The sequence below is a fragment of the Echiichthys vipera genome, assembly GCF_963691815.1.
Source record: "Echiichthys vipera genome assembly, chromosome: 9".
Classification (NCBI taxonomy): Eukaryota; Metazoa; Chordata; class Actinopteri; order Perciformes; family Trachinidae; genus Echiichthys; species Echiichthys vipera.
The window spans coordinates 1,818,520-1,828,519 of NC_139834.1; the positions used below are offsets into that span (position 1 = coordinate 1,818,520).

Sequence of the window (10,000 nt, forward strand, 5' to 3'; positions counted from 1 at the left end):
GTGTGTTATATGTGAGAGATATTTGTGTGACGGGTATCTTCTTCTTCCTCCTCTGTCCTCTTCCTCTCTCCTCCTCTCTCTCCTCTTCTTCCTCCTCTCTCTTCCTCCCCCTCCTCTCTCTCACTCTTCCTTCTCCTCTTCTTCCTCTTCCTCATCTTCCCCCTCCTCTTCCTCTCCCTCCTCCTCTCTCTCCTCCTCCTCTTCCTCTCCCTCCTCTCCCTCCTCCTCCTCCTCTTCCTCTTCCTCTTCTTCCTCCTCCTCTCCCTCCTCTTCCTCCTCCTCTTCCTCTCTCCTCCTCCTCTTCCTCCTCTCCTCTTCCTCCTCTTCCTCCTCCTCCTCCTCCTCTTCCTCTCTCCTCCTCCTCTTCCTCCTCCTCTCCTCTTCCTCCTCTTCCTCTTCCTCCTCTTCCTCCTCCTCCTCTTCCTCCTCCTCCTCCTCTTCCTCCTCCTCCTCTTCCTCTCTCCTCCTCCTCTTCCTCCTCCTCTCCTCTTCCTCCTCCTCCTCTTCCTCCTCCTCTCTCTCTTCCTCTTCCTCCCCCTCCTCTTCCTCTCCAGGTATGAGGAGACTCCTCCTGAGGACACAGAGACTAAAGAGGAAACACAGACGGAGAAGAAGGACCAGTAGCGTGCGCCGCCATCGCCCCCTCCTGCTGCCGCCACATTTCCCTCAAGCTCCTCCCACTCCTGCTCTCGCCTCTCCTCCAGCTTCCTGTTCATCGGTGATGGGGGGCGGGGGGGGTTGTTTATCTCCGTGGGAACGGCCGCTGGTCTCCGTAGTAACGGCCGCTGTTTGTAATTAAAGGCTGAGACTCGGTGCCTGCCGTGACCTCTGACCCTCAGCTGCTCTAACACAGGAACACGCCGTCGAGCGCCACAACAGCGTCCTGGAGGCGGAGCTTCCTGGAGGCTGGGCTTCCTGAAGGCTGGGCTTCCTGGAGGCGGGGCTTCCTGGAGGCTGGGCTTCTTGGAGGCGGGGCGTCCTGGGGGTGGAGCTTCCTGGAGGCTGGGCTTCCTGGAGGCTGGGCTTCCTGGAGGCGGAGCTTCCTGGAGGCTGGGCTTCCTGGAGGCTGGGCTTCTTGGAGGCGTGGCTTCCCGGAGGTGGAGCTTCTTGGAGGCGGAGCTTCCTGGAGGCGGAGCTTCCTGGAGGCTGGGCTTCCTGGGGGCGGAGCTTCCTGGAGGCTGGGCTTCCTGGAGGCGGAGCTTCCCGGAGGCTAGGCTTCCTGGAGGCGTGGCTTCCCGGAGGCGGGGCTTCCCGGGGGCTGAGCTTCCCGGGGGCGGAGCTTCCAGGGGGGCGTGGTTTCCTGGAGGCGGGGCTTCTCGGGGGCTGGGCTTCCCGGAGGCGGGGCTTCCTGGGGGCGGAGCTTCCTGTGTGTGTGCAGCTCAGACAGAGGGAGCGTTCGCTTCGATCGGCGTACGGAGGACTGAACCTGCTGCCGTCAAAATAAAATAAATACGTAAATGACTTCATTAAAAAAATAAAATGCCATTAAATGAACATTTAACGTTAAACATAAACTTATTATTTCATTATAAATTATGACGAACGGTAAATGGATTTTTCTGTTTTAATGTTTTTTTTATTTTTCTGTAATAATTCTATCAATTTAATTTTCCCAGTTTTTTTTTAAATGTTTGTTTTTTTAAATTTAAGTTCAATAGATTTATTTTTATTCATTTCTGTATTTTTTTTACGCATTTTGTCGTCATTGTGCAAATGAAGAAAAACAGGAATAAATCGTTAAAAATGTCAAATTAAATACATTTAAAATAAACTGGAAGTTAAATGAATACAAAGGTACTAAAGTTACATTTATGTCACATTTATTTTTAGATTTAAAACATTCAATGGCATATTTCTTTATTTATCAAGTCATTTATTTATGTTTGAGTTTGGCGCCTTCGGGCCTCCGTACCCGAGTCACGTCTCAGATTCTTCACTTCCTGTTTTCTCACGTCGCTGTTTTCTGTTGCTTCTGTTTCACTTTGTGTTGTTTTTATTTTTGTTTTTGTTTAAAGGCAGAATTTCAAGGTGACAAGTTTGTTTTTGTGCAGTTATTTACTGTACTGTTTACACACACACACGCACACACACACGCGCACGCACGCACACACACACACACACACACACACACACACACACACACACACACACACACACACACACACACACACACACACACACACACACACACACACACACACCTGGGCGCAGTCCTCCGCTGCCTCAGATTTAAACCGGCAGTGAACGTATTTTTTTGAGTTGTTTGTTTGTTTTCAGCTTTTTGTCACATTCATATTTTTTTACACTTTTAATCCAGTAAAAAAATGAGACTGGAATGAAGAATCTGCTGTTTTCAGCCTCTCACATCTGGAGATTTCCTGCTTATTTTCCTATTTTATATCATTTTGAACTGAAGATATTTGGGTTTGAGACAAAAACAGACGTTTAAAGACGTCACTTTGGACATTTTTCACTTTTTTAAAGACGAAATAAACGATTAATCAACAAAATCTGCAGATTAACCGGTGGTTACTGAAGCTGTTGAAGTGAAACTCTGGTGTAAAATCATCTCAAGGTCTTTTTCGGCAAATACACATCAAATAATCAGAGACAATATTTTTAACGGAGAAATCCAGGAGAGTCGCTAACAGCTGGACGTGGCTAACAGTGATTAGCTCGGGGCAGCACGGTGAAGGCATTCAAAGGTCTTTTTTAACCACTAATGCTGCTGAAAATAAGAGCAAACCTCTGCAGCAGCATGAGAAGAGTCCCTACACACACAACAAAGCAGCAGCAGCGTAGTTAGTGAAGCCAGAGTTTATTAAAGAGTGTTTTAAAGACTTACCTACTGGCCCCTGTACCAGCTCCTCTCATAGTAAAGTCCATTACAGTGGAAGGAGCCCATTGGTGCTTTGTTGTGTGTGTAGGGACTCTTCTCATGCTGCTGCAGAGGTTTGTGTTATTTTCAGCAGCATTAGTGGTTAAAAAAGACCTTTGAATGCCTTCACCGTGCTGCCCCAAGCTAACCACTGTTAGCCACATCCGGCTGTTAGCATCTCTTTGGGATTTCTCCGTTAATAGTTGTTTCACGGAAAAAATTATTTGATGAGTGAATTTGCGGAAAAAGACCCTGATGATGATTTGACGCTGGAGTTTCTCTTTAACAAACGTTCAGTTTGACGTTTTTCAGGTTTTATTTTTCATATTTTCCTTTTCTGGTTCGGTTCAGATTCTTTTATTTTGAAACTACAGGATTTAAAATGGTTATAAAATTTGTCTCAAGCTTAAAACAAACCCACATTTGTGCTCTTACTCAGTGTTAACGGTGTGAACGTGTCGGAGCGCGTTCTCTTAGAGAAAAGGTAGAAATCTAAATATGTCGTAAACCAAAGGGACGAAACTCTGACGGACGAACCAGACGGGACGAGGCCAACGTCTTAACGTTCTGGCCTCCGCGGAGTAAAGGGAGGAGACGGCACGCTGAACACTTCCAGTCCTTCTCACCTCTTATTGGCCGACGGGGCTGCGAGGGGCGGGGCCCGGCGGCGTCGTCACCCAATCACCTGTGAGAATGAGCGTCCCGAGCATCGAGTCATTCGAGAAAACGCTCTTCTGAGTAAAGAAGCAGCCGGATTTTCCCGCTTCTTTGTTTTTAGACGTTGAAATCTCAGACGGGTTCGATCGGGCGCCGCTTTGCGTTCACGGGACACGTGACGGCGAGGGCGGTTGAGAGAACGGACCCCGACAGCAGGCGCCACGTCTGTTTTTCACACAGTCTGAGGAAAAGATGGGCGGAGAAACCAAACCAGTGGAGCCGCGGCGTCCATCTTTATACTTGAACCACTTTAGTTTCATCAGAAATCAGCGACGGATTATTAAAAACCTTTGTGGGACGCCACATTTTTCACGTACAGACGCCGTGTCACCGTCCGCAGACAGAAGAAGAGACATAAATGCTAATAAATGAATGATTCCCACTGTTCTCACTAGTGTTGACGAAGGGAGCGGCCATGTTGGACGTCAGGGTCGGGATCGGTGACATTCTTCGTGGGTCCTTAAAGTTTAAAATTACAAATTAAAGCAACAGAAGGCGATTTATATCCTGGTTATTAGTCCCTGAACGGGTGACGTTCCCAAAACTACACTTCCCATGATGCACAGCGGCCCTTTAAAGCCAGTGTTTTTGGTCCCATTTGTGAGTTGGGAAGTTTTGACGACATGGACGACACAAAGAACGCCAATAAATAAATAATTCCCACCGTTCTCACTAGTGTTGATGAAGGGAGCGGCCATGTTGGACGTCAGGGTCGGGGTCGGTGAGGTTCTTCGTGTGTCCCTAAAGTTTAAAATTGCGTCTGCAAACTCCCAAATTCCCGCTTCTTCTCGTTGAACCGGTGACGACGGAGTTCAGAATTTGTAAAAATGTCATTTGAATGTTTCAGATTATTGGTGTTAAAGAGATAATCCGCTAATTTAACGCCACGCTTTTGTAAAAGTATGTAACGGATAAAAAACAAGATGGGTCCAAATTAAAGCAACAGAAGGCGAATTAAAAAAAACACTGGAAACTACATTTCCCATGATGCACCATGGCTCTTTAAAGCCAGTGTCGTTTGGTCCCATTTCTGAAATGGGAAGCTTTGACGACATGGACGACACACATATGACTCGCACCGTTCTCACTAGTGTTGACAAAGGGAGCGGCCATGTTGGATCGGGGGGTCGGGGTCGCGACGTTCTTCATGGGTCCTTAAAGTTTAAAATTACGTCTGCGAACTCCCAGAAAGCACATTTCCCAGAATGCACAGCGGCCCTTTTAAAGCCAGTGTCGTTTGGTCCCATTTCTGAGTTGGGAAGTTTACGTGTTTTATCACTCGGAGCGTTTAAACGACACGTGGAGCTGTTTCCTGTTTCCTGTTTCCTGTCGCCTTGTTTTCAGGATTAATGCGAATAAAGTTATTTTTGTACCTCGCCAACATTTCCAACGTGACTTTCCAACAGCAACGATTATTAACGATTACTCCGACGCCACGTGAACGCAGCGTTTCAGGGGTTTCGAGTGTCCCTTATTTGTTTTTCCTAACCAGAATTTCAAAATAAAAGTCCGAATTCAGGCGGTAAAAGAAGAGTTTTTACTGCGATTTAAAGATAAAGACTTCATCACAGCGATAGTTTTAAGTTCTGTTGTTATTTTATTGCGTTTCTTTAATTAAAAACTGGTAAAACATCAGGACACGATGTCGAATCCCGAACGTTTTGGCTCCGATTGAAATTACGTTGTTTAAGTTTTAGATGTTTGAGAAAAGGCGCTCTGACTGGACGTGTTCAGCCTCATCATCATCATCATTATTAATATTATTATTCTGATTATTCTGGATGTTCTTGATGTTGTTGCTTTATTCAGAGATGCACAGTTTTGTACTTTATTGTGAAACATGAAAAGAAAAGTGTCGTGTTCACATCCAGCGCAGTGACGTTCAGCGGCGCCGCGTCATTTAAACGTCTTTCTTTCTCTTTCTCGCTCTGGTGGCGTTCGTGCGGGGCGTCGTGTCACGGCCCCGACTGTATCTGTTTGATTTGCAATAAACTTCTTGGTGTTTGGATCAATCACCGTGTAGAGAAGCACGACTCTGAGTGTGTCTGGTTTTTCACGCATGAATCCAGTGTTTACTGTCGTTTTCGCAGCTGGACTCGTGTTTAATGTAGTTACAGTCAAAGTGTGATTCCAGCGCTGCCCCGAGCTAATCGGTGTTAGCCACGTCCGGCTGTTAGCGACTCTCCTGGAGTTACACACACACACACACACACACACACACACACACACACACACTCGAGCTCTTCGTTCACTTTCTTCAGTTTAACCGAGTCGATGTTTAAAGTCACGGCCGTGTTTTGAGAACAGCAGAGGAGCTGGAACGGATCCCTGAGGTACTCCACATTTAATGGTGCTTTACGGATCCGGCTGTTCTCATTTACTTTTATAATACTTTTATTCTGAAAAGGGACAAAAAATAGTGTTAATAATAATAAAGAAAATAATCCAAAGAAAACAAACAAAAAAGGAAGTTTCATATTTCCAGTTTGAATAGTTATAAAAACATTTAATAAATATATAGAGAAATTATTATTGATTAAAAATAATTAATAAAAAATAATAAGACATCTTTATGTACATTCTGCGGCAGTAAATAACTTGTATATGTAAATAGAAGCAATAAATGGGGATTGTTAATGAAAATGTATTAAACAGTATGTGCAGTTATATTATATTAATATGGGAAATATGGGAAATATTTATGAATAAATGCAGGATTGATATAAATAACCAGAGTTTAAATTTACTGCAGGTAAAGTTATAGCGTTTATAATAATAAAAGAAACAGGAACAAACAAACAAAGTGGCATTGACCCATACTCTTGACACTTATTCTGAAAATCGGATTGTATTTCCGGCTTGAATAAAAATAAATAAAAATAATAAAATAAATGCAGTAATGATATAATGATTGTAAAGTATGATGCAGGTAAAACAATTATGACATTATTCATAATAAAAGAAACAAAAACGAACAAAAAAATTGGCATTTTCTGACATTTATCCTGAAAACTGGATTGTATTTCCTGCTTGAATAATAATAAAAACAATAATAATAATAAAATAAATGCAGTATTAATTTAATTAATGTAAAGTATGATGCAGGTAAAACAATTAAATTAAGGATTGATATTAATAACCAGAGTATACTGCAGATAAAGTTATAGTGTTCATAATAAAAGAAACAAGAACAAACAAAAAAGTGGCATTTTCTAACATTTATTCTGAAAATTGTGTTGTATTTCCGGCTAAAATAAATATAAAGATTACAATAATATATTGAATGCAGTATTAATATAATCAACCAGAGTTTGATGCAGGTAAAACAATTAAATTAAATGACATTTTTCATAATAAAATAAAAATAAACTAAAAAAGTGCCATTAAACCATATTCCGACGTTTATTCTGAAATTTGTTTTGTATTTCCGGTTTGAATAAAAATAAAAAGAATAAAATAAATGCATTAATAATATAATCAACCAGAGTTTGATGCAGGTAAAACAATAAAATTAAATTGTTCATAATAAAAGAAACAAGAACAAAAAAAAAGTGGCATTTTTTTTACATTTATTCTGAAAATTTTACTGTATTTCCTGCTTGATTTATAATATATAATAAAAATAATACAATAAATGCAGTTTTAATATAATTAATGTAAAGTATGATGCAAGTAAAACAATAAAATGACATTTTTCATAAAAGAAACAAGAACAAGCAAAAACATTGTGTTTCCGGCTTGAATAAAAATATAAATAAATAAAAAAAATAGAGTATTAATATAATTAATGTAAAGTATGATGCAGTTAAAACAATTAAATTAAATTGTTCATAATAAAAGAAAAGAAACAAAAACAAAGTGGCATTTTCTGACACTTATTCTTGTTCTCATATTTACTTGTTAACCTATTTTTAATATTACCTCTATTTTTTATCTTAAATTATTGTTCTTTGTTGTTCTGTTATTGTTATTGTTATTATGTTTAGGTTTGTCCTGTTAAATGTTTGGAAACTGAGCAAAGCATGAGCTGGAGTCAAATTCTCTGTATGGCCAACATACTCAGCAATAAACCTGATTCTGATTCTTATTCTGAAAATGTTATTGTATTTCCTGCTTGAATAATAATAAATAAAAATATAAATAAATAAAATAAATAGAGTAATAATATAATTAATGTAAAGTTTGATGCAGATAAATCAATAAAATTAAATTGTTCATAATAATAAAAGAAAAATAAACGAAAAAAGTGCCAATAATCCATATTCCGACTCTTATTCTGAAAACACAATGAGCGGAAGTGTGGTCGTATTTCCGGCTGCCCGCGGAAGAGACTCTTCTTCTGTTAGCCGTTAGCTCCGTTAGCTTGCTCTCGGGTGAAATGGGGGAAGCAGACGTGACGCTGAACCAGACCGACGAGAAGCCCCCAGACTCGGGCCTGGTCCCCGGGGAGGACGCGGTGGTCTGGAGCCACGAGGTGGAGGTCTGCCTGTTCCACGCGATGATCGGACACAAGCCCGTGGGTAAGCGCAGCTAACGGGGTTAGCACGTTAGCATGTTAGCTCCTGCTCCGGTGGGGCTCAACCTGGGGCTCACGGGCCGTCTGGGGGTCGGCGGAGAGCCTCTGGAGGGTCCTGGAAACAACAACAACAACAACAACAACAACATACGCCTCTCTTTCTTTCTTTCTTTCTTTCTTTCTTTCTTTCTTTCTTTCTGTAGTTTTCTTTCTTTACTTCTGTAGTTTGTAGTTTGATGTACAGTTTGTAAATCTTACACAGTTTATAAATAATATATAAAAATATAAAGTTACATCATTTATAAGCCTCCACAGAAACACGTGAATATACGTTTGTAGCCCAAAGCATGTTTGTTTGTTTGTTTGTTTGTTTGTTTGTTTGTGTCCCTGTACCTTTTATTGGCTCAACACTAACTGTGTGTGTGTGTGTGTGTGTGTGTGTGTGTGTGTGTGTGTGTGTGTGTGTGTGTGTGTGTGTGTGTGTGTGTGTGTGCAGGAGTGAACCGTCACTTCCACATGATCTGCATCAGAGACAAGTTCAGCCAGAACATCGGGCGTCAGGTGTCGTCCTCCGTCATCTGGGATCACCTGGGAACCATGTACGACATGCAGGCTCTGGTGAGGACGCCACGCTCATGGCCACGCCCATCGTCATAACCACGCCCACAATCATGGGCCGCCACGCTCATGACCCCGCTCATGGTCATGCCCACACTCATGGTCACGCCCACACTCATGGTCACGCCCACAACCATGGCCCACTCACGCCAACGCTCATTGCGACGCCACTCTGCTGCGTCTTCACTGTAAAAAATGGCGTCCGCTCTGCTGCGTCTTCGTCCAAAAAATGGCGTTGCACCTTTTCATGGTGGTTTTGCATCTTTTTTTAATCCTTTTATAAATATTGTGACTGTTTTGTCAGGTTGTTTCTAAAGCGTGTCCGCGCTTGAACGCCGCTGAGGCCGTTTCACTGTCTTCGTGTCTCGTTTGTTGGCGTTGCCGCAGACGCCCACGTCAGTCAGTCAGAGGCAGGCTGACAGACCCTGCAGCTGCTCCTTTCCCTTCGCCGTGGCGTCCTCCGCACACGGAGAACACTCCGTCCATCGCAAACATCTCAGCTCCCAGTCGGTGGTCGTTCCGTCTTACATTCGTGTTGGGGAAAGTTCCACCTCGTCGTCGCTCTGACACGATTAATCTCTGCTCTGATGTTTCCCCGTCGCTGTTCTTCCTCTGAAGGATTTTGTCTTTAACATGTCCGTGACTTTACACCGCACAGGAACTACACACAATCTGCTTCCTGTTTACACGTTACACGCACACACGCACACGCCCAGTGGACCAGAACCATCACATGATCCCATTTTCACTTCATATGGACACAGATTCTGTGAGAGGACGGAGGTGGATTTAGTTTTGAAACGTGTGTGTGTGTGTGCGTGCGTGCGTGTTCGTGCGCGTGCGTGCCTGTGTGTGCCTGTGTGTGCGTGCGTCTGTGTGTGTGTGTGTGCGTGTGTGTGTGTGTGTGTGTGTGTGTGTGTGTGCGTGTGTCTGCGTGTGTGCGTGTGTGTGTGTGTGTGTGTGTGTTGCAGCACGAGTCGGAGATCTTGCCGTTTCCCAACACGGAGAAGAGCTTTTCTCTGCCTGACGACATCATCCAGGAGGTGAAGGAAGGTGAGAGCACGACGACGATGATGATCTGTGTGTTTGACTTTTACCCGTTAATAAACGAAGTCCGAGCAAAAACACAAAGGGCCAATCAGAGAGCGGTCGGAAATGTCCAATTACATCCGTCCTGTCCTTTGGGTCGCTGCGCGTGCTCGTTCACGTGCGCACGCTCGTGCTCGTACACGTGCAAACGTGCTTTACTAAAGCCCACCTCTCCCAAACGG

The 10,000-nt window shown here is 43.2% G+C and overlaps 2 protein-coding genes across 2 annotated transcripts in view; both read left to right on the forward strand.

Annotated features, from left to right (window-relative positions):
- The window catches only part of hm13 (histocompatibility (minor) 13), a gene marked incomplete at its 3' end in the record, with an annotated part of 14,867 nt that extends 14,307 nt beyond the window's left edge, over positions 1-560 (forward strand). The window contains 1 exon segment of the mRNA XM_083920442.1: positions 555-560. Coding sequence (XP_083776568.1) covers positions 555-560 — 6 coding nt within the window.
- Positions 561-7,948: 7,388 nt separating this feature from the next.
- mrgbp (MRG/MORF4L binding protein) overlaps positions 7,949-10,000 on the forward strand; it is a 5,130-nt gene continuing 3,078 nt past the window's right edge. Inside the window, exons 1-3 of the mRNA XM_083920923.1 lie at positions 7,949-8,115; positions 8,608-8,729; positions 9,701-9,782. Of these exons, the coding sequence (XP_083777049.1) occupies positions 7,974-8,115; positions 8,608-8,729; positions 9,701-9,782 (346 nt within the window). The 5' untranslated portion in view covers positions 7,949-7,973. The remainder of the gene's footprint in view (positions 8,116-8,607; positions 8,730-9,700; positions 9,783-10,000) is intronic.